The sequence below is a fragment of the Mus pahari genome, chromosome 12 (genome assembly GCF_900095145.1).
Source record: "Mus pahari chromosome 12, PAHARI_EIJ_v1.1, whole genome shotgun sequence".
NCBI classification, from domain to species: domain Eukaryota; kingdom Metazoa; phylum Chordata; class Mammalia; order Rodentia; family Muridae; genus Mus; species Mus pahari.
The window spans coordinates 24,025,255-24,049,956 of record NC_034601.1 but is presented as its reverse complement, the minus strand read 5'-3'; the positions used below and the strand labels follow the sequence as shown (position 1 = coordinate 24,049,956).

Below are 24,702 nucleotides of genomic sequence, written 5' to 3'. Positions count from 1 at the left end.
TACAAGATGGCAGCTTATGAGGCTGACTTAGTTTGGTGGTTGAGTATTTGCTTTTTGTCAGGCATTTGCAGACGGACATGTTAGACATAACTCGGTTGTGTAGGGGAAGAAGGGGGAAGTCCCTTTAACTTGATGACATGGGCCTCATCAGAATTAACAAAGGTGCCATGCTCTGATCGTCTCCTGACAGAGTGACTTGCGTTATCCGGAGTCTTCTGAAGCAAGCCATCGATTCTAAGGAGTTGAATGGGATCTCGTATCGAAGGCCCTTTGTGTTGGTATTGAGTTTATAAGTTACTGGAGGGGATTTGGAGAACTTCATCATGAATTGTTCTGATTAGCTTTCTCAACTGTTCCAGTTGGCACCGGTGCGACAAGCCACTTACCCTCTCTGAGACTTTTCTGTACTCACCTACTCATGTGGCTAATGCCATCTCCCAGAGTCCTCTACAGTGTCTGGCTGAGACCGAGCAGGTGCCAGGATTGATGTTGAGTACATTGAGAAGCGTGGAGCTTATTGAGGCCCTATTGAGTTGATGTGTGTAAGGGAGCCAGTGGGTGTCATCATGTTTTACAGTTTGTTAGAGATGCATTGGCTTTCTGTTTTGGTAGTGCTAGGGGTTTAACTTTGAGTCACACCAAAGCTTAGTTATCTATACCCCAGCGTTTGATTTTCAGTTTGGGGAAATAGCCTGCCATTCAAAACTCCTCTCCACAGAGGTGTGTGTGTGTGTGTGTGTGTGTGTGTGTGTGTGTGTATGAATGAATGAATGCACATTGGTTTGGCTAAGTTTGTACCAGTGTAGTGGGATAGAGGCATGGGATGCAAATTATGGCTCTAGGATGCCAATGTAATAGGCAGGGTTTTTTTTTTGTTTGTTTGTTTTTGTTTTTGTTTTTTTTTCTTTTTAATGTTTAAAATGGATCGCATCAGATTTGTTTTTCAATACCTAGAAAATTATCACACAGGAAGTAGGTTCAACTTGGGTTTCTTTCAAGGGCACGTATATTAACTGTGTGCCTGGTGTCCTGACCGGCCAAGATTCACCTAATAATGATCTCCCAAAGAGGAAAGTACCAGAAAAAACATGTCTCACTAATTCTTGTCTTTCTGTTGGGATTTTCCCTGGCATCTGTGATCCATGGAAACAGAGCATGTAACTATGTAACAGTGGGAGTGCTGTTTCTATCTGGCTTCACCTGCTCACCGCTCTTTCTGACTGTTGCAACCTTACACCTGACTGCCAGGGGCACAGCAATATGTTTCTGCTGTTTATTTCAAGAGGAATGTTTTTTCCAGATATAGTAGAATGGTGTCTTGAAAATATATTGTTTCTGTGTACTCCAGGAATAAATACAGGGGGCAGGCATTGTTTGTGTGGTTAGTTCTGGTTTCAGAAACACCTTTAGTATTTGTTAAAAGCTGTCCTTCACAAAGAAGTTTCTGGATTCCTTCCTTGCATTTCACTGAACTACATTTTTATTGCTTTATTTTGGGAAACTCGGTATGAACTGTGGATATGAGAATTCAGGACCTTCGTTCTCTCAATAGACATTCTTGGGGTTGAGTTTAATCCTACAAGTAAGGCTTTTGTGATTACGGGTGGCAGTTCTTGTCATAGATTTTACAGTCATGTTGTGTGCTTTCTAGAAAGTTCACAAAATGCTTTTCAAGTCTTTGTATTTGGAACACACAGTTTTCACTTCCCCATTAAATGAATTGAAAGATACTTGGCTTGGGCTTGGGTTTGAGACATCTTGACAGAAGCTCCTGGAAGCTGTTTATGGAACTATATATTTCATCCTGTGATAAACTCCAGGACAAGGGCAGATGTATTAAATTTACCTACAGACTGTAGCTATAAGAAAATGCTTTCAAGACTAGTCATAATGAAACTTATTGTTCTTAAAGAACATTGCCTGTTAAGTGAAGATTAAACATACAATTAGCAATTCTGAGCCAGCTGACCTCTCAGAGCAGCCACTGAATTCTACTCTTCAAAGCCCAACTTTGTAGGTAACTGCATTCCAGCCATTCCAGCCTCTCTGGAATGGGTTCTTACACGCCCGCCCCCCCACCCCCCCAACCCCTGCCTTAGCTCATATTTCCCTTCATGATTTGTAAGCACCTGTCTTTTTATCACTTGCCAGAAGGATTATTTCTGTTTGCACAAGTGTGTGTGTGTGTGTGTGTGTGTGTGTGTACAAATTAAGATAGAGATAGATTTGGGGATAGGTAGATAGGTCAATAGGTTGATAGATTTAATGAGATTGATCATGTATGACCATTTAGTAAATAGTAAACTACTAAAAATCTTTAAAAATTTCCTTCTTGGTAATATTTCCAGTGGGAATTGTGTGTTGAAGGTGGGGCATTGTGTATATTTCTCTCACACTACTTCTGGTCCCAGCTGCCTGCCCCTTCACATCTGTCTGAATGTGGAGGTTTTGGGTACTCGCCAGCACTGTGGATGGCTTTAACCTGCAGGTCTCTGCAGAGATGGCATCTGTATTTCATTCTCAGCCGAAAGAGGCACCGTACAACTCTGAACAGGGACAGGACCTGGCCAGTAGGGATGAGGTATTGTAAGTGAGGTGGTTCCTGCAGTGTGCAGACTGCTGGCCTTGTCCCTGCGTGAGCTCACTAAATGTGACTGAGGGGAATAGGTTGTCTGCTGATGGCCTAAGAAACTCAGTTTTGGCCCTGTGTTCTGAGCATGCTTGGTATAAAAATAGAGACATCTCAGCTCAGAAAACTAGTTAAGCCAACCTGGGGACCGTAATTCTTTAGGAGGCATTATTGTATCTTGCAGGCCAATTTTTTTTCATGAGTGGAAAGAATTTCTTTTTAAGATCAATTCAGTGAGAGTGTTCATGTTTAAATGAATTATGTCTTCATTCTGTGAAATCTGTTTTGGTCTTTTGTTACCTTTTTGTTATCTTGACAAAACCGGGGGACCAACAGCTGAGCAGAAGGTTTACTCAGCCTCGCGCTTCCTGGGATTTCAGCCTGTGGGTAGCTTACTCCATTGCGGAGGGCTTGAGGCAAACATGTGGCTAGGGTCTGGTGAAGTTAGCTCTCGGTGATCAGGGAGCCGAGAGCAACAGGTGTTAGAGAACAGCTATGTATGTACTTTAAAAGTGTGTCCCTACTGACCCACTTCTTCCTGCTTGGCTGCACTTCCTAGGTCTTTGCCATTTTCTAGTAATAAGATCAAAATGTGCCTCAGTCAGTGACTTACTCCTTCGATGGAGTCAGAATCCACATTTCTAAAAAGCTCCATCAGCTACCAACCAAGCCTTTGCTTGGTGTAGGGGAGTTGGTATTTAGATCGGACCCACAAAGCTTCTCTGAGTTTGATCTTTCAAACTTCTTTTCCTTGCAATCTTCTCACAGCCTGTCAATGATTCCCAAGCCTTGTCCTGGGCTCTGAACTTTGACTTTTGGACTCACGTACCAGATTAGAAGCAGAATCTGTTTGGTCAGAAGGTTTTATTTTTATTTAGTGAGTTTAAATATAGGAGGCCACCCCTAAAGGAATGAACCTGATGCAAGGATGGTTCTTGTTTTTTTTGTGTCCTCTGTTTGTGAGGCTACCATTCAGTGACCAATGATACCTACCTGGTCATTGTATGCAAAAGGGGTTGGGAGGTTCCTCCAGACCTGTCTGTCATTGCTCACAGACTTTAGAGCAAACTAATCGAAGCCACTGGCTTTTCTCCTTTAAAAAGGTTTCTTTGCCTTTTGGTCTCCCATGCCTTCCTCAGGTGTAATCCTTGTGCCCCCACCCAGCTTTACCCAGGAGCTAGTTAGAACATTGTATTTTAGGCTTAACATGTCAACAGTTGATTCCATTATGTGATACAGTTTGAGAAGCATCTGTCACATAGTCCATTTTAGAACCACAGAAAGCAGAACTGGTCTGAAAAAGAAAATTCTGGATTTTATTTATTTACGCTTAAATACCCACAAACAACTCACTGATGAGCTAGTGTTTTTATTGTTGCCATGTTAAACTGGCACTCAAAACCTTTTTTTTTTGTTTTGTTTTGTTTTTTTGTTTTTGTTTTTTTTTCTGAGACAGGGTTTCTCTGTGTAGCCCTGGCTGTCCTGGAACTCACTCTGTAGACCAGGCTGGCCTGCCTCTGCCTCCCAAGTGCTGGGATTAAAGGCGTGCGCCACTACCGCCTGGCCACTTAAAACCTTTTATTTTAAAGAACTTGAAACCTATCAAGCTAGGGAGACTGAGTGAGAGGTAAGCTGTGTTTCTGTGTTTATGCCTCAATCCACCTTTTCCTTTTTTAGGACGGTGGTAGCGTGCATGTGTTGTGGGAGAGGAGTTTGTTCTGATGCTAGCACTGGCTGTGTGGTGGCTCCAGGACAGTTTCCATCTTCCACAGATAACTCTGTAGCTCTTACGTAGTACCTCCCCTTTCTTAAGGTAACCATAGCACCAGCATCAAGAAAAGTAGCCTTGAGGAGGCTTTGGTGGCAGCACTGGGGGGCCTGGGGGTGGGTGGGCAAAGACCAGCGGATCTCTGTGACTTTGATGTTAGCCTGGTCTACATAGTGTGTTCCTACCCAGCTTGGGATGGAGATGTATGTAGTGAGACCCTGCCTCAAAATAAAGTACCATTGTTTAATTGAGCAAATGCCACTTTCCCCACACCTGTGTTTAGCTTAAAGTAATGAAGGCACCGAGTTCAGCACCTTCACCCTGCTGGTCCTTTGGACAGTAAAAAATCTGGAGCTCGTGGGGAGAGCAATGGTTTTGTTTTCTCCCCAGTGTGCGGCGTGGTGGGGTTTTGCATGAGGAGTTTGTAGTCTGCTGTCGTCTCACTTCAGATATCTGTCGAGTTACAGCAGGAAGGGCATGGCCTACCAGATCTGAAGGAAATATAAAATGTCGGGGTGAGAACAAGCCAGTGAATGTGTACATGATATTTATGTCATCATTTCTGGTATGTATGTGAGCTCTGAAATGCAACGAAAATGCTTTTCAGGAACTGGTCGGTCACTTTATTTTTATTTATGTTTTGGTGCCGGGGTTTGTGCTAAGGGTCTTGCATTAGTTAAACACATGCACTCTCGCTGGGTGGTTACACCTCTGGCCCCTTGTTTCCTCTTCCTGTTTTGAAAACCTGATAGAAATTGATTTGTGTGAAAATAGTTTATGAACTCAAATTCTCAAAAAACGTTATAAAAATGCCTTTTTATATTTACTTATTGAGAGTGGGTCTCTCTGTGTAGCCCAGGTTGTTCTTTTTTTTTTTTTTTTTTTTGGTTTTTCAAGATGGGGTTTCTCTGTGTAGCCCTGGCTGTCCTGGAACTCACTCTGTAGACCAGGCTGGTCTCGAACTCAGAAATTCGCCTGCCTCTGCCTCCCAAGTGCTGGGATTAAAGGTGTTCTATCTATAACTCTTTATGTACACCAGGCTGGCCCCAGACTCATAGAGCCCCACCCCCTGCTTCTACTTCCCCAGTACTATAATTGAATGAATGGCTATGTTATCACAGGTGGCCAAAATGTGCTCTTTTTTGTTTGTTTGTTTGTTTGTTTGTTTGTTTTTAAATTCTCACCTCATCACAAAAAAAGATCAAGATGACACATAAACAACCTGAAAGTGATCTACTTGGTGGGGCTCCTGGTTGAGTTAAAGACTTAAAAACACAATTTGTAGAAGCGTGGACAGTGCCAGGATTCGAACCTGTCTTCTTCTACTGTTCACATGACTTGGTGTCTTAACCACTGTAGATGGAGACAGGGTTTCAAAGGCTTTCGGTGGCCGGCTGGGACAGGTTTCATTTGTGTTGGTAGTCACAGCTCTGCCACTTCCAAGAAAGGCTCCATGTGGCACTGTCCCAACTTGCTGTGGTCTTGTGACCTTTAAAAACGTATCAGAGTCGCTGCACACTGAGTCACCATTTGTTCCTGTCCCATCTCTAGATGGTACCTCTTCTGAGCCATTTGAGGGGACTAGGAAATGTGAAAGCACTCCTTCCAGGGGAGTCCGGGGACCCTGGAGGAACTGTCGTCTCCTTAATTACCTTTCGCTTTAAGAAGTCCATTCTTGCTTCAGCATCTGCCTGCTGTACGCACCCAGGGAACTGATCAGTGTTCCCATTATAATAATCCATGCCTAGAGGCCATGGTAAAGGCCACACATTTGATATTTATTCATGAGAGTAGAGCGGAAACCTGTCACTGTGGATTCTCTTTCTGGCAATGGGGAAGACTTGGGCTTCCAAACCAATGTGCTTATGCTGGGGTGGGGAGTAAAAATCATGTTAATAAGCTGTGGTGACAAAAATGTTTCAAGGTGTGTCCCTTTGGTTCTTTGCTGTTTGTCCAGCGTCAAGGCCTCTGGGTTGTGCACGGTTTATTGTGAACAATGGAGTGGAGCCTATGATTGTAGTCATGCTCTTAGCGTGCAGACATCCCAAGGGTGCCTCTAGTCTAGTCTAACCCTTGCTAGGGTAATTTTATTTCTCACCCAGAGCTGGTTTTTGTCCCCCTTAATCATATTTATTGCTCTTATCTCAACTCACAATTATTTCTAATTTTCTAGAAACATATATAATTATCTTTTAAGGATCTGGATTGTGCCAGGTGTAGGAGAAGAACTGCTTCCTGCCTGTTACACAGCACTAAATCTCTTTGAATCAGGTTTGACTTCTCAGTATTCAGTCCTTCCCTATCGGAGTGATTCATGGATTTGTCCTCTCATCCAGAGACTTACCAGATGAGGACTGGTGTCCTCCCATGTGGAGGGTGCCACGGTAGATGTGTGAGGAAGGCAGAGCCAAGGTAAGAGAAGTGTGTACACAATGCACAGCACACACACACACACACACACACACACACACACACAGACAACAGAGACACACAGAGACACAACACACAGACACACACAGAGACACATACACAGAGACACAACACAGACACAACACACCGACACACAGAGACACAACACACAGACACAAAAGACAGATGCACACAGACACACACACACACACACACACACACACACACACACACACACACGTGTGTGGTGAGACAAAGTCTTCAGTCTCTGAATTATTTGACGTTTTCATGGACAGAGTAACCAACTCATGTATCTGTCTGTTTACTTCTCCATCTGCCAGTCTGTCATAGTTCACTAGAACCGTACAGCAGCGTGTGGTGATGAAGAAACAAGGGTTAGTACAAAGGCGGGAGAGCTACCGAGCACCTGACCCAGAATTGACTGCTTTAGAAAATAATCACTAACTGAATTGCAGTAAAATGTAGTAATGTGGTCTTGGTTTATTTTCCATTTTATTTATTTCTTGCATAGGGTCTGTTTAGGATCTCCTGGGACCAGGTTCTCCCCCCAGTGTTCTGAATACCTGGAACCATGGGCAGGGAGGGACCACTGTTCCCAGTCTTAAAACACCGTTTTAATGGTATACATGGGCAGTGCACTCTGACTTTGGGAACCAAGGGAATATCCCAAGTATATAGTTCCAAAGCCCCAAGGACTTTGCACCTGACTTTCACGTGTGTGAAGCTTTGTCTTTGTGACCCTTAAGTGGCATCGAGTCCTATCAGGGTCCTTTGCTATCATAGTGAGTCTCAGATGTCCCCAAGCAGACCAGGCTGACTATAGTTAGAGGAATTCATCTCCATTCACTGTTGCCTGGAATACAGATAGTTCTTTGACAACCACACAGGAGGCTCCTGTTCTTACAGCAAGGAGCTTCTGAAGGGGATGGAGGAAGCCAGGTGGGACTGACCTCTCTCCAGTCAGGGGACTGCTTAGGAATCCTGTAACTTTGGAGCTGCAAGCTAGCATCCAGACAAAGGGACCCTTGTAGTTGTTCCCAGACACTTTCTGGGACTGGCAGTTTAGTCACTGAGCCGACTGTTGCAGAGATAGAGTCTTCTGAGGTCATCTCGAGGGACCCCTTCTAGGCTCCCTTCTTTTGAGGTGTGCAGGAGGATTTCCACCCTTGACAGTGAATACCAAACCCAGCTCTGAACTGACCCGAGGCCATCTTTTGAATTCCCTGCACTTTGGTAGTTCTTTATTGCTATATTGGCCTTTCTTATCTAAAAAGTGCATATTTTTGTCCATGTCTTAGTCGCACTATGCTACAAGCTAGATTTTCTTTTTCGTATTTTGATTGTCAGTATAATTTTTTTTTTTTTTTAAAAGTTATAGATGGAAAGTAATGTAAAAGCAAGCACATGTCAGAGATTTAATTCACTGACTGGAAAGTGGTAGAGGAGAAAGCATTTGAGTAACCCAGGTAGCAGGGCGAGCTGGAATGGGGCAGACACAGGGCGACCCGCTGTCCTTACAGGGCAACAAAGCAACATTGAGGGCTTTCGTTTCCACCAGCCAGCAAAATCACATATACCTATAACGACCACAGATCTCCAAGTTGACATGTAAGTGCACAAGGTCCACAGCATGAACAACATCTCTAGAGATGCAGATGATGCTCGGGTTCGTCTTCTATACTGTAGGGCTGCCATCTGGCCTTGAAAGGGCACACTGCCCTCCTGTTGTCTCATTTTCAAGCGTGGCCCGATGCATTCTGATAGCCACACTTAGCCTAGCAGGATATGCAGTCGTTCATTTGGTCCTTTGGTTTCCATTGTGGCAAGTAGCAAGTGAGGCACTAGAGGCTCATAATAGCGTGGAGCAGAGGTGTCAGAGTACCGGGGCCTGCTCTCTGGCCTCTTCCAGGGACTCATGTAGGTAAACAGTCTTCCCAGGAGGCAAGGACACCACTCCTTTGGACTCCCAGTCCTGTTCCCTCCCATGGCTTATAAAGTCAGGAGAACATGTAAGTGCCACACAGAATGACAGACAACCAGAGGCCAGTCCTCTGGGGACAGCCACGGATGCTGATTCTTTGTGGGTTGCAGTTCCTCAGTGGTAAAGTGTCACAGGAGCATGTGCAGTCCAGGCTCCCAGTAGGTGGGCGCTGTGGTGTGCACGGGACTGATGTGTTCATTTCTGGGTTGCTCCGTTAGCAGCGTCACCTTGGTGCAAAGACCTCTGCCAGAGCACCCTGCTTTTCATCTGAAGCTTTGGGAACTAGCAGAGAGCCCCGACTCCATCGCTGCCATCGCAGCCTTGTTACTACTGCAGATCTCTGCATTTAGTCCGGGAGTTCGGTGTGTTATTCACTAAGTTTAATATCCTAATTTCCACAGTGAGGGTGGTGGTAGCCGCCATTTTTGTTAGAACTGTAAAACATTGAAGTGGAAGGAGCCTTTGGCACCCCTTCCCCCCAGGCCCCTCGGCAGCTGATGTGGGGAAGCGTAGCTCCAGAGCACCAGTAATCAACCTGTGGTGTAAGGTGTCAGTGGGTCTAAGACTTGCCTAGTCTTGGGTGTCTCTCACCTCCAGGTCTCACCTCTCTCTGTGGGACATGCATGTGTGTGTGCCTCTAACTTTTAGTAAACGAGAAGAGCCGACATCTCAAGACTGTTTCTCTTTCATTTGAGAAATGATTTTCCAGTTAAGTGCAAATGGAAAAATTTCCCTACTTGTGTCTTACATATTATTAGACGATTCCTAACAATACAATTTAAACTCTTAACCTCGTAAGACTGAATTACACATATAATGACAGGTTGGGCTGTGGAATAAGTAGTGAGTGAGCGCACAGACATGCCACCCAGGGTTCTCCCCTGACAGGAGGGCTGGGTGACAGTTGGCGCACCAACAGACAGACAGTTCTGCTAGCTGTCAGCTCCCTGGGGGCGGTCCACTGCCAAGGGCCACTTGCCTTGGGCCATTCCCTTTTCCGAGAGACCAGTAGATAGAGGTGTCTGGTGCCAGTCAAGATTGAGGAGGAAAGCGTGTTGGCTGGGCTTTTTTGGTTTTTTGGTTTTGGTTTTTGTTTTTGTTTTTGTTTTTTTTCCTGGCTCTCTTTCTCGTCTCTTTAAGGTAGAGTCTCCCTAATAAACATCTTCAGCCTCAGCTCAGCCTCATAGTGGGAAACCGCTATGCAACAAGGTTTATTCTTTCTGTAGTCCCCTGCTGGGGGTAGCCTGGGATACCAGTGGGGTGGAGGTGCTCCAGGTCTTCCAGATTTCCTCTCCAGTCTCTCCTCCTGGGAGCGAAATCCCGAGAAAGGTTTGGCATTTGAAGAATGTGGCCTACAGCCAGGTGTCAGCGCTGACTGCTTTGGGGATTTAAGAGGAAGTTTAAAAGTCTTCCTTGCTGCGGGTATTCTTTGCAATGAAAACCCGTCTTAATTGTTTATGACATTAATCAATTAAAGATTTATTTGCTTTGGGAGCAGGTGTCTCTGAGCAGCGGAAGCTCCTAAGGGTTGATGTGGTAGGGGTTCTGTTTTTCTGCTTCTGACAGCCCTTCCGCACTGCTGTGTCTGACTGACCCTCCCCGTGATGGCTGATGTCCTCTTTGAGCTGTGCTTGGCACAGCGCCTCCAGTCCCTGGCTTTCTAGCAGAAGTGCTTTGTGCTGCAGATGGATGAGACAGGCAGTAGATAGAGAAGGAAGCTTGAGGGAGGAGGAAAGGCCTTTCCGAGGTCTCGGAGGGCTTTGGTTTCATCCCTGTTGGCTGAGATGCCTTCCACCTTGGCCAGTTCTGAGAGCAACCATGTGCCTTAGCCCTCTCTACCTGTTGGTCCCCTTGGGGACCTTGGTCCAGGCTGTTGGTCCAGGCTGTTGGTGCTGGCCAGCTCTAGGCCGTGCCCCACGGGCTCTGTGTTCTAGTGCGGTGTGCCTGGGAAGAGACCGTTAGAACCTTCCAGGGATAGAATAGGACACAGAAGTATTTCTGCTAAGGGCACTGTCCCTCCCAGGGCACAGCTTGCTTCACCCTAACCAGTCAGCACCCTGGAATTCAGGCACATGGGAGACCTGCAGACAGACAGCATGCTTCTCTTGTACCCCTGTCTTTTGGGGGAGAAGGGGTTTCCTTAAAATCCTGTAGCCCTGCACGTTGTTTACCGTGGGATGAGCATGGAGTTTGCCATTGGAGTTTCACAGGGAGGTCTATTCTATAGTTCCCATAAACACAGACATTCACAGCCCTCATTTATTGGAGGTTTAAAAAGCTACAATAAATATTTTTGTGTGTGAAAGAGCAGCCTAGACAGAAGGTGCAGCTGAATTAGCCTGGCAGCAGGCAAAGCCCGGACACCAGAGAAATTGTTGAGCTTTTTATTTCTTGTCCAATTTTCTCACTAAGAGGAGAGAGATCTATTAAGGCGTTCATCTGTGTCCATTCTTTAAATGACTCAGCCTTGCTGCTGGATTTGCCTAGGGGAAGAGGAGTTGGAAGTGGACAATAGACCACAGAGGCAAAAAGGCTTTTGGAATAATTGAGTTCACCGTCTTCATCCTGGGTGCTGGGAAGGATAAGGGGAAACTGCTTGAGAGGACGTCGTGTAGAGGCAGATCCCACCGAGCCTAGGACTGTGGCTAGGACTGTGCTGTGTCAGAACTTCCTAAACTGTAGTTTTGTTTCCAGCTGTGATGTGAAGGGTGTGTGTGTGTGTGTGTGTGTGTGTGTTTTAGCTAGCTTTCTGTTACTGTGACAAAATGCCCAAACTAATCAACTCAAAGGGAAGAAAGGTTTATTATAACCCCATGAGTTCAGAGCCATCAGGGCTTTCAGTCCACAGCCATTTGATTCTGTTGACTTGGACCCATTCAATGCAATGCATTGGGAGGGAGCACATGGGAGGGAGGGAACCTTCTCCTCTCCTGGCACACAAGAAGTAAAGTGTGACAGGAAGGGGGTCTGGATTCGAATCTCCCCTTCAAAAGACATCTCTCAATTCTTTCTGCAAAACCCCCCCTATCTTAAAGATTCCAGAAGTTTCCCTTAGTAGTTTCATATCCAGCTTATAACAGGAAGTAATTATCTATTTTTTGGAAGCCCCAGATTTTCAAGAACTTGCATCTTTGCCCTTCAGTGTTTTGGCAGCAAGCATAAACTCTCAGACCGTAGACTTGGCAACTTCTGGAGAGAAAGATATATACAACACAAGTATCAGTCTGTTTTGCTTGCTGGTGAATAGAGTGGATATGCCTCACCCCCACCACACGCCTGAGTAGCTGTGGTGTCACCCAGTGATTAATTGTGCTCGTTTTTAATAAAGACATATCTACCCGGAGTTTGAGGTAGATCTCTTGCAATTGCGCATGCACACAGTATGTGGCTACACACGGAATTCACTGAGGAGCTACGTAGACCATGAGGAGATGCCTGTTTGGAGTCTTGTGGGACGTTAGTAAGGTGTCCGGGATGTCTCACAGATGAGCTGGCCTTTGGAATGGGCAGAGCTTAGGGAACAGGGAGAGGCGTGAACTCCCTCAGATGAGGCTACGTCCGGTGTTACGAGAACACACGTGGTCCTCTTTGTGAAGGGCCGCTAGTTTGAAATGTCCCTCATCTTAGAATGACCATCAGATAGCCTTGCTTTGAAAGTTTATTCCATTCCTTAAAAGATTATGACCAAGATGGTAACAGATGTCTCTTTACTGAGGAGTTTATAACTGTTGGAATGGTTGGAAAGTCATCGCGGTTAATGCAAGAGGATAGATATGATTATCGGTGGGGATTTCTTCCATGTCCTAAGTTAGGAAGCTAAGAAACTGTGTTTAGCAGAGGCCATGTGCAGACCTCAGGGTCCTGGCCAACAGTTCCCCTGTAGGATAGGGTCTTGAGAGTACCTAAGATCTTGCTCTTTACCGCCCACCCCCACCTCTCTCTTCATGGTGTTATTCATAAACAAGTCCTGACCATTCATCATAGACATTGCTCTGAATCCTGGGACTCCGCAAGGTCTAACCCTTTACCCTCAGTTTGCACCTAGAAAACATAGAATGTTCAGTATTAAATGTCAGCTCCTTAGAGACTCAGAAGAGTTCTTCATTAGCCGAAAAACTGACTGAAGCCACTTAATGGAGGAAGGACAGGAGAGCAGACAGCTTATCATGGCGGGATGTCATGGCAACTGGAGTGTCAAGAGCCTGCATCCATCACATCTCACATCCTGGCAGGGCAGCAAGCAGAGTTGACAGGCTGTGAGGAACCCTTAAGGGCTGTCTTCATTGACTCTCCTTCACTAGCCCTGCCTCTTCCCCTAAGGTTCCCACAACTTACCAAACCGTCACCGCTGGCTAAGGATCAAAGTATTCACACATGTGAGCGTGCGGAAGACACTTTGACATTCAAGCCGTAGTGAGCCGTCACTCCAATTTTGGATCCGGAAGAAGAGAAATCGAGAGTCGGAAGGACCAGTGAATGGTAGAAAACAGGCCGAGCAAGCACAGAGACTGAAAGAGAGAACATTCTAATTAGAAGACATGTTCACAAGCCATGACGCCCATGGAAGATGGCCTTTCGGGGGAAGGTGAGGCAGAGGGACAGAAGCACGAGCCTTGTGCACCATCCTGGGTGTCTGCTAAAGGATTTAAGTAAAAGTCAAGCTCCAGGAAACGGAACAGATCCAGGCGGACAGGTAGAAGGCAGGAATGAGCAGAGTTGATGTTTAACATGAAGATCAAGGAGAGGCAGAAACTCAAGATGACTGTTGAGTCCCTCTTGGGTCCCAGACCTTGTGATGGAGCTGTCCTCAGAGAAGTGTGGTTAGCCAGGCACAGGTCTCTCGGGAGGGGAGAGAAGGTTGCAATGGAGCCTGGGGGACAGTGGGGCATGATACCACCCCACACCTTTCCAGTGGGCCGATCTGCTACTGGGCATAGAGCGCATTGTCACATAGCAGAAACGTGGGGGGTGTGGTTTGGCAGGGACCTTTTGTTTTACCTGGGAGGGAAGGGGAGCGGAGGGCTGGACCACTTGTTGAGGGAACATAGACACTCACCAGCAGAACCAGGCCTGGGTCCCAGGTCCCCAGCCTCCTGGGAGGGTTGCTTCTCCTGTTGTTGGCTTAGTATAGCCTCTGGAAACAAATCAGGAACAGACCCGTGTAGCCTGCTGTCCTCTCCTGGAGAAGAACTGCTGACAGACCATAAATCCATGTGGGGACTGCGCCCCATTTGCATCTCATTTGGTCCCATCTGCCCCGTTTTTTTTTTTTTTTTCGTGCGATTACGGCAACTTTGTTAGGCAAGTGGTTGCTTAACTCAGTGGAAAGTCTTAATTACTCTTTAATAGCTATGTGCAGAGGGAAAGTCAGCTTTAATGTTTAATCATTTGGTTGTCTCTTGAAGTTTATTTTAGTATTCTATTTGTGCGCCCATAAAGTATATGGATGTATATTTGTTACATTTCCATTTTCATTCCAGATTTCAGTGAAACAAAAATATTTTCTTTTTATGTATTATTGCTACATAAACAGCAACTTTAATGAAAAATTAAAAATTTACAAACCACCCACAGTTTTTCTGTAACAACAACAGCAATTTGAGCTTTAGATACTTACGATCCATTCTTGACACGTCCATATGGCAGTTCTAATTTGCCTTTTCTCTTCCTTTTAAAAAAGATTTATTTTATGTATACGGGTGCTGTGCCTCTATCTATGACTATGTACAATTGTGCATGCAGTGCCTACAGGGGCCAAAAGAGGCCATCAGATAACCCCCCGATCTAGAGTTAGAGCCCATTGTAAGACACCATATTGGTGCTGGAAATTGCCAGGTTCTCCCAAAAAGGAGCCAGGGCACTTATTGCTGAGTTGTCTCTCTAGCGCTTGCATTTTCCTTATTTTTGTTTTGCTTTCATTAAATCTTTCCATATTGTCTGTCCGTCCGTCCATCTATCCATCCTAGACTTGTCAGACAGCTGGGTACCTTCTAAATGCTAGGTCCTAGGGAGGGGGAGGGGAGCACACGCACACTCCTGGGTCGATAGACAAGGTGGTATCGGGTTGTGTAGCTTTCTGGGTTGCTTTCCTGAAGATTCTAAAGAGCTCAATAACAAAACCGCCTGTCTAGCCCTGCTCATGTCAGAGCTTGGCTGACCTAGGAAGATTGGGCCAAGAGGTAGAGAGCCACAGAGAGGTGGGGACCACAGAATAGAGTTGTCTAGTCCTGTTAATGTCAGAGCTTGGCTGCCCTAGGGAGGATGAGCCAAGAGGTGGGGGAACCATGGAGATCCCAGAGTAGAGTTGTTGGGACTGGAAGGGTGTGGTACTCAGCTTTCTGTCCCTGAATCCAAGGAGGAAAGGTCTGTACAATTTCCTAGGGGTCCCAGTCTGTGGCCATGTGGCCCCGTGGCTGTGGGCAGCACCGTGGCAGAAACTTCATGGCAGCTTAGAGAGATACAGAAATAGAGACGGAGGGTGAGAGGAGGGAGCTAGCGCTGGAGTTCTGATAGCTCTTTCAGGGTGGGACATGCTCCTAGGACCCACCTTCCTTCTACCTTGCACTGACCCTACCCATGAAAGGTTTCCCATGCTTCCAATTAGAGTTGACAATGGGGACCAGACACATAAGGCCACTTAAGATTGAAACAATAATAACGGCCTTATACAAGTCCCGTGAAGTTACTGCTCAAAAACTAGCTCAAGACCTAATGATCATGGGATGGGTCAGTCATTTATCCAGACACAAGGGACAGCCTATAATTATTCTCCTCAGGTGGACTGGCCAGGCATCTCTGCCCTGCAGGCTTCCAGTCTCTTTCCTACCCACCCTTACCTTGGCATCTCTTTATAGCACAGCGGCCTAATTCAGAATCCGTACATGGGACATCTGGGCTCTCCGAGAAGTAACTAGATATTGGCGGTTTAAGTCTGGAGCCTGAAAACCAGCCGCACGACACCCGCGCATTATTTGGACCCTTTGGGCAGTCGCAGAGCCTACTGTGGTTCCAGAGCATAGAGAATTTAGCCTCTCCCCTTGGAAGGAGCACTCTCAGAGAGCAGGTAACCGCCTGTGATCTGCAGCAGGTATCTGGCTGTCTAGGTTCCTGATTAGAAGATCCTAAGGTCCGCCAGCCAGAGCCGAGATGGGTCCCGTGTTTTGGAGCCCCTTTCAGAAATAAAATGAAAACAACAGGACCAGGACCCAGACATCCAAGGTTCCTGCCTTTGCACCTCTGGTGACCTCTGCCTTGTTCTGGATCCCTGAACCCCACCTCCTCACCCTGATCCCCCACTCCCCAGTGTGGAGCTGTTGTAGAGGGTGCTATGTTGCATCAGCCTTGGGCAAGTGGTGCTGTCCCAGAGCTCATAGGGAGGAGAGAGAGAGAGAGAGAGAGAGAGAGAGAGAGAGAGAGAGAGAGAGAGAGAGAGAGCGAGAGCGCATTTCCCTGGTGCTTGGTACATGTGTGCTTTGGGGAGAGGCTGGGATCTGCTGTTTGTTGCCTGAGCTGCCTGTCTTCTCTCACCCCATGCTCCTTCTGCTGATCAGGAGGCCATGTTTGAAAGTCGGTCGGTTAATAACCTGATCTGTGGTGTTTTCTGTTTTTTTTTTTTTTTTTTTAAAAAAACGTTTCTCCAACCTGGGGCTTCAGGCCATCTGTGTGCGTTCGTGCACAAAAGGCAGAGCGGAGGGAAGCAGCCCTCTCCACTCCCTCTTCGTTTCCTCTCCCTTCTGAGAGGGAGGCAGGTGTGCAGCCCCTCTTCACACGGGACTTGATGCCTGTTTCTTAGTGTCTGAGGCAGGAGGCAGGAGGTGTGCCGAGGGCACGGCCGTGCAGCAGGCCTATCAAACCTTCCAGAGATAAGGGTTCTCTCCTCTCCCGAGTTCCCCAGTGCTTGACATGAGGACAGATTGTTTTTCTAGCCCATGTTTTCACGTGACCATGCCTCAAAAAACAAGCAGTCTTCACGGACAGGCAAAACAATTTCGTTAATTGAGAATTCATTGAGGGCCTAGCCACCTGGAAAAAAAAAAAAAGAAATTACTCTATAATTTAGAGTTCACTGTGCAAGTGCGTGCATGTGTGTGCACGCATGCCACGAGGCAGTGTGCTTAACATAGCAGATTTGGCAGAAGGGATCAGTTAGGAGCCGGGTTCAGGGGAAGAGGTTTATATTCAGTTACTCCTTGTATCAATTGTCTTTGGTCAGAGAAAGAGAGATTACTCCTCTCATTAATTCCAATAAATTGAAGAAACTGCCAGTAACGTTCAATATTTTCTCAAGTATTTTTCACTTACTTGCTTATTTTCATGTGCCTGTGTGTTTATGTGCAGGTACCTGGTGGAGGCCAGAAGAGGGCGCTCGCTAGATGCCCTGGAACTGGAGTTACAGATGCGAGCCGCCTGATGTGGGTCCTGGGAACTGAACCTAGGTCCTCTGTAAAGCCCTACAAACTCCTAACCGATGGGCCATCTCTCCAGACCTTGTTTTCAGTAGAATGTGACTTCTGCTTACACGTGTATGTTGCAGTTCTAGCATATAGGTACAGTTTGCAGTTGGGGCTGGCGAGGAGATGGCTACTGGCCAAGAGTACTTGTTGCTCTTTTCGGGGACCCGGGTTCAATTCCTAGCAACCACCTGTGTCTCACAACAGCTCCTAACTTTAGGGGATCTGATGCTCTCTGGGCTCCAGGCATGCATGTGGTATCTAGATAATGCATGCAGGTAAAACACCCATGTATGCAATATAAAAATAATAATTTAAAAATTTAAAAAGAGTTTGCAGTTGCCGTATTTGGACACAGGCTCTGGCTGTATACGCAGCCCAGGCTGGTCATGAACTCGGGTTCTTTGTGCCTTGTTGTCCATTGCTGAAAGCAGAAGCATGCGCTGCCACACTCGACGCTCCAGTTGCTTTTGGTTTTAGGGTTTATTTTTAATTTTTAATTGTGTGTGTGTGTGTGTATGTGTATTATGTATGTATGTGACGGTGTGATTGTGTGTGTGTGAATGAGTAACAGTGTGTGTTGTGAGATTGTGTATGACTGTATGTGTGACTTGTGTGTATGTATATATGTATGCATGCATGTATGCAAGTGTGACTGTGTGTAACACAGGAGCCTGCCGAGGCCAGAAGAGGACATTAGATTCTCTGGAGCTGGAGCTGCAGGTGGTTGCGAGGCACCCAGTGTGGGTGCTCGGGACTGAACGTGCATCCTTTGCAAGAGCAGCTGGGACTCTCTACTGCTGCCTGTCGTCATCTCTGTCTTGCAGTTGGTTCCGTTTTTTGCCTTTCTTTAAAAAGATTTATTGATTTATGTTGTCTGTATGTGTGCCTGGATGACTTGATGTCCGGGTGACTGCAGGTCAAGGTGTCAGATCCTCTGGAACTGGGGCTCCAGCGGATTGGAGCCATCTGAAGTGAACTCGTGGTTCTGTTCTAGGAGCAGGCTGGATGGCCCGCCTCTCCAGCTGCTGCCGGTGCTTTCTGAATCTGATTATTTGAGGGAAATTCTGAACTTCGGAGATGAACACTCAATGGAGATATCTGAGGAAAAGGCCAATGGTGCACAAGAATCAGCCTCTCTGCTGTTGGTCTCTGATGAATCGATTTCATCCCCGATGCTCTCAGTGACTTCTTAAAGGTGGCAGACCCAGGCAGCCATACACTACACCAAGAGGAACCTAGGGGCTGGAAGGACAGAGTGGGCGCAGTGAAGAGCAGAGTAGTAATAGGGCAGATTTGCAATCTGAGCTCCATCACAGCTGTGTGGTCCTCCAGCTTCAGTTCTTACTGTTCAGTTCTGCTCCTTAGGGCCAGAGTCCAGCACTCAGGATGCCGTTGTTCTGATCCTGCATAAGGTGCTTGTTTCTATGAGGGGCAGGAAGACAGCTCCTGCTCTTGTCCTCCACTGGTAGAACCTTCATCCTTGTAACCCGGATGGTTTTCATTTACTTCTGTTGGACATATTCCTAGACTCCCTTTTATGTGTTGCAAGGGAAACGCTGAACCTGCGCAGGGTGCGAGCTGCTGACTTGCAGTAACCTCCGGGCATCCTTTTAGCCCTCTCGACAATGCTCAGCTGCCTCAGTTGCTATGGGAATGAAAGCCAGTGTCAGGTGAGAGTGCTCTGGAAGACCCGGAACTCCATAGGGGAGAGGTTATATAATGACATTTTATAACTCGCACAGCTATGGGGTGTCTCATGGCGGGTAGGGGCTGGGGCTATAGACAGCAGATACTTCCTTCTCACAGTTCTAGAGACTGGGGGATGGAAGGTCTGAGCGCCAAAGGGTTTAATGGCAGGAGAAGGTCTCTTTCCTGGCTCAGTGGTGGCCATTATTGCTGTGTTCTCAAGAGTCCTAAGTGACACAGGTTCTTTATGGTTCTCTTATTTAGGCATTAGTCCCCCCCTTCCCTCCCCCCCCCAGGCTCTATTCTTGTGACTAGTGGTCTTCTGAGGCTCCTAATACAGTCACCAACAAAGTGTAGACTTTGTATGATCTGAATGTTTGGGGGCCCCTTCTCCCATGTTCCAGTGTTGAAAATCTCACCCCCCCTCAGGCACTTTTAGGTGGTATCTGGGACCCCAGGGAACTTGTTTTAATATTCCTTGTGTGAGCACGCGCGCATGCACACACACACACATCTGCTAATGCCTTAATGGACTTCAAAGTCTCTACAGCTATAAGCAATACATGTTTGTTTATGGAGTACTTTGTGGGTGTGTGCTTTGTGATAGCATTCCAAATGGTCCATGTCAGTCATCTTCCTTCTGTATAATAGTTCCTCTTCTTGTTATGTTGCCCGGCCTTGGATTTGCAGCCTTCCTTAGTTTAGTGTGCCTGCATCTTCCCTGGATCATATCAGTGAAGACTGTTTCCAAAGAACATGGCCGTTCCTGATGGGGGCGGGGCACTGGAGAGGGTTAGGGTTTGGCTGCAGCTTTGGTGCAAGTCAACCACTGAAATACCTTAAAGCTGGACTCCTTAACTCCTCAGTCTTTCCTCCCAAACAGCTTACCTCGTCTTTGAGAAGCATCTCTGGAGTTGCTTTCCCAAAGGCAACATTTTATAACTAGACAGCAGCGTTGGAAAAAAAATTGAAAATTAAAAAAAAAAAAAATTGTACTGTATTGTGCAGGACTTGGGTCTGGACATTTTCCTGGGGTATCCAGGGTCTGAAAAAAGGACACACAATGCATAGAAAAGCTGGGGTCACATGGGTCATGAACACGCTGAGGATGTGCTATCAACTGCATGAACCCGAACCACAGTGTATTTATTATGTGCAGTTCAGGGAGGAGTTATCCAGTCTCAGCAGGAGGTCTCTGTAGGCAACATTCTCAGGCTGTAAACATCTGGGAAGAAGAAATCGCAGTTGCTAGGTTTCCTCACAGTGATCAATCATTTGTAAACTCCTATACTTGCACACTCTCAGTATTTGCACTTGGACCAGAGGGAAGGTTTTTGCCAACTCCTAGCCAGACCCACACGAGGCAGGCTTTGCCAATTTCCCATGGGTTTGAGGCCTTGGTCTTAGACATGGCTGGCTGATGTCCACATGTTCACCCAGGACTTCGCTTGCTTTCTTCAGTCTTAGGCTTAAGTTCCCCTGTGGTCCCATCATTCCCATTAGCATGAGTATGAAATAACAATCTTATTCCTTTGAGTTGGGAGGGCATGCTTCTGAAGGTGCCACTTCTGACCTCCTCTCTGTCCTTCCAGTTCTAGGACCTGGAGTACACTGGAGCGCAGCACCTGGGCTCTTTATGACTTGGGACGAATTATTTTGCAAAATGAGGTTAACAGGCGCATGAATGTAGAATATTGTTTTTGTAAAGCCCAACCAACCTCGTTTTTGAAGAAACTCCATTTTGTATGAGACCAGGGGCTAAACTCCAGTTCCAGGAGGGAAATTACAGAGTCGTCCTGAACAAGCCTCTGATGGCAACCTATCCCCCTTAGCAACAGCCCGTTAGGCTACAGTAGCAGGGTCAGGGAACATAGAGATAATTTAAGACATCCTGCAGAGAATAGATAACTTAGCCATCCTGTTCGTCAGGAGGTTTTGTCCCAGTGTTCGGTTCCTGCAGATGACGCCAGAAATTCAGTTTTTAAAATATTAACTTACTGACCTTCCTCTTACCTGGATCATTTCTGTTTAGACTGTTTCCAGAGAATATGGCAGCTACCGATAGGGGCGGGGCACTGGAGAGGGTTAGGGTTGGGGTACGGCTTTGTTGAAAGTCAACCACTGAAATAACTCCAAGTTTGGCATAACCGCAAACAAAACAAAACAACAAAACAAAACGAACAAGAAGCCCTGAATCCCCTAGACTCAGGGCTCTCACTCTGACCCGCTGGGATACTGAGAGTCTGAGAGACCTGGCTTGCGAGCTCAAAATAAAGACCCTTTGTGTTTTACATCGGAAGTGGCTCCTCGGTAGTCTTTGGGTACCTGCAGCTTGGGTCCGTGCAGTGTTAGTTAAGGTACATTTCAGAGGGGAAGTTGTGGCCGAGGGAAGTCAATTGCCTTTGCTCAGAAAGTCATCTGTGTGCCTGCCCACTGTGTTCCACCTCTGCGTGTCTGCCCCAGTGCTCTCTTCTCCAAACCGTTTAGCACTTTAGAAATCATTAGCTTCAGCCATTTAACCAGCGGCCTGCTTTTGTTAACAGAATAAAGGACGAGAAATAAACAGAATTGGCGTGTGCAATCTTTCTCCCTAGAATATTGATCGAGTCCCTCCGTCATGCCCGTGGATTTATTTCAGATGTGTCTGGGTCACCTGGGAGACTCTGCTGCCCTCCTACAGAGGGACATGAGTAGAAACGGTTGCCCTGTCCCTTGCTTTCTCCCCCAAACTTGGTCTTATCTCCCCACTCCTCCTGGGTGGTGCTTTCTGAGCTGGTTCCTGGCAGGCTGGCACCGTGCAGGGCCTAGCCTAGCTGTGCACAGTCAGTAGCTGTCTGCCTGCCGAAACCATGCTACCTGCATTTACTATGCCGGGTGGATTACATTTTATCTCAGTTTCCGTGAACTGCAGCGGCATACTGTGCCATGTCCCTTAGTTGCCACCATCAATAACCTATGGCCTTCATTTGTTATGCATAGTGATGACTTTTGTCCCTGTGAAATGTGTTTGTTTCCTAGATCAGTCTTCACAATATTAAGGAAGGTAAATAAAATGACTTCAGAGAAAGATGACCTACAGAGCCAACTAACCTGGGCCCATGGGGGCCTAGAGACACTGAAGCACCAATCAAAGGGCATGCAAGGACTGGACCTGGGCTCCTTACCCATATGGAGCAGATGCATAGCTTAGTCTTTATGTGGGTTCCCTGTCAACTGGAACAGGGGCCGTCTCTGACTTGGACTCTGTTGCTTGCTTCTGGATCCCTTTCACCTGTCTGGGCTTTCTTGTCTGGCCTCAGTGGAAGAGGGTGCACTTAGTCCTCATGCAACTTAATGTGCCAGGGTGGGTGGGTACCTAGAAGGGGGGGAAGTGGGAGACAGGGGATGAGGGGTTGGGAGGGGAGGAAGGAGGGGGTCTGTGATCAGGCTGTAAAATGAATAGATGAATAAATTAATAGAAAGAAAGGAGAAGAGAGGAGAGAAACAGTCTTCTATATTAGGGTGAGTTTCTGTCCAGAGGTTTGTAGCATGTCTGGACCTGAGGTGGCAGATCCTGGTCTGTGCTGGAGAAGCTCCGTTGCCCTTTCTGGGCATGTCAAGGCAGAGTCGGGAGTGAAAAGAGAGACATGGCTTTGGCTCAGAGAACCCCTATGCTGGGAGAGGAACCACCCCATCGATCCATTGGCTTCCAGGAATCATCCTAACCCCTAGCAGGATATCGTCCTCCATCAGGACCCGTGTAACATAGGTCATCCCCAGCTGGATTCTTCCGGATCCCCAATCCCCATGTAATGCAGTCTAAGGGCCACAGAGGTTGCCATAAGTTTTAGACTCTCTATTCTGCGTTCTCGGCTTGAGTCTCATTGAAACCGTCTTTCAGACAGGCAGCCCCTCAGTAGTGTTTGCTAGCCCCTAATTTTATTTTCACATTGTCCCCTCCACCCTTGATGCCTCATCTGGTCCCATCTCTCATCTTTATCGTTCCTCCCCCCCCCCCCGAATACCACCCATCATTTAAGGACAAATGTCATCTCATTTCCCTTTCCCCCCTCTCCAGATCCTAATGTGCCTGGGGTTCTGAGCTTGGGCCTGGGATCCCTGCCTGTGGTCCTCACCTTCTGCTGCAGGAAGACAGGAGGAAATGTACCTACAAAGGGGTCGGGTAGTAGAGCAGGGGCTGTTATAACTTTGAACATGCCAGCTCAGGAGGAGGCTGGCTGGTGTGTGGTTCGTCTCGTCTGTGCTTAATTTGTATTTGGGGAGTGAATTTCATTGCCCAGGCTTGTTTGATTGCTGTACCCAGTGAGATGAAGCTAGATTTATTCTGAACTGTGTAGTGTCGCTCGAGGATCGATCCAGGGTCCCTCTGGGTCCGTGGTCTTCCTGGGGATGGTGCTGGGGTCTGTTGACCCGCCTTGTCTTTGGAGATCGTGGTGCCTGTGGGAAGGACCGAGGCCAGAAGCTGGGCAAAAGCCCAGGCTGGAAGGGTTAATTAAAGAGCGGTTTCCCTTTGGGTCTTCCACAGCTCTGGGTAGCCATGGGCTGCTTTTGGCAAATGTTGGAGGCACCTGTTCAGAAATCTGTATCGACTTCTACTGTGGCATCTAATGAGTTCTGACTGACTGCGTGTTCCCCGACTTGCCGGTGGCCCTTTAAAGTCCATCTTGCCCATGGAATTGGCAGGTTCGTTTAATTGTCTAGAATTCAGATAAAAATGCTTTGTTCTTTGTTCCCACATGACATCATTTCAGAGTATCTCCTCTCCCACTGATTGCCGAGGCCGTTCAATTTGGACCTTAAATTGCTTCTCTTTGAGCAGGGCTTTCAGTTTAAACGGCAAAGGCAGCTCCTTTTGATTAGACATTGAGGGCATCGGTTAGGTTTCCTGAGCCAGTCACTCCTACTGCCGCTTGTTTTTCTCTTTCCTTAAGTCTCCTCCACCAACATGCCGTCATGGAGGCTGTAAAGAAGTCAATTCTTACACTTTATTTTCTTGTCTGTTTCCTCTAACGTGTGTGATCTGTTACCAGCATTGTGATTGACTTAGGCTCTACCATGATAATAATACACCCCCACCCGTCCGTTTCTGTGGAGCTACTACTGGCCTTGAACTTGTAACTTTCCCACCTCAGCCTGGAGTCTTGTGATTACAGTTGTGCACTACTGTTTACCGCTCCACTTGGCAGCGGGAACCTGGGAGGGTGAGACCTGAAAATGAGGCCGGCTAAAGTCTCATGCAGTAGCCAACTTTATTCAGAGCATCAGACAGTGTATAATCGGAGGGTTAAGAAAACTCACATGATAAAAGCCACATGCGGGAAAACTGTGTTTTTCCATAGAGGTGAATGAGTAACAACCGCTGAAGTAAACTCATTCCTATCCACTGCACCTGGGAGAAGCACAAGAACACATTCCAAGAGCAGCTCTGTGTTTTGAAGCAGCTGATGTCTCTAGACTCTTGTCTCGTTTTCTTGGATTTTTCTCACAAACACTCAGAGTTCTCACACGACTACGTCCCCCAAAACATCACCATACCCAGCCTGCTGTTTCTCAATTTGAACCAGGTCCCTTATGTACATCTGAAGGTAGAGCAAAGGTTATCAGAAAAGATAAACACCCAGGAGACCAGCCAGTAAGGCAGCGAAGATCACCACCTCTGTTCTCATGGCTCTCCTCATCTGGTCCGCCACATCCTCCTGGATTTCCTCTTAGCAGTCCTGTGAGGTGGGTTTGGAGTGATAAAACGACCTGTTGA

The 24,702-nt window shown here is 46.9% G+C and overlaps 1 protein-coding gene across 3 annotated transcripts in view; it reads left to right on the top strand.

Moving 5' to 3' along the window:
* Positions 1 to 24,702, top strand: part of Mb21d2 (Mab-21 domain containing 2) — a 107,415-nt gene that overhangs the window by 29,822 nt on the left and 52,891 nt on the right. Inside the window, exon 1 of one of the 3 annotated variants that reach the window (XM_029544501.1) lies at positions 23,592 to 23,630. The exons of the other annotated variants lie outside the window; for them this stretch is intronic. Within the exon in view, the coding sequence (XP_029400361.1) occupies positions 23,618 to 23,630 (13 nt within the window). The 5' untranslated portion in view covers positions 23,592 to 23,617. Of the gene's footprint in view, positions 1 to 23,591; positions 23,631 to 24,702 lie in introns of those variants that run through there. 3 annotated transcript variants of the gene reach the window in all.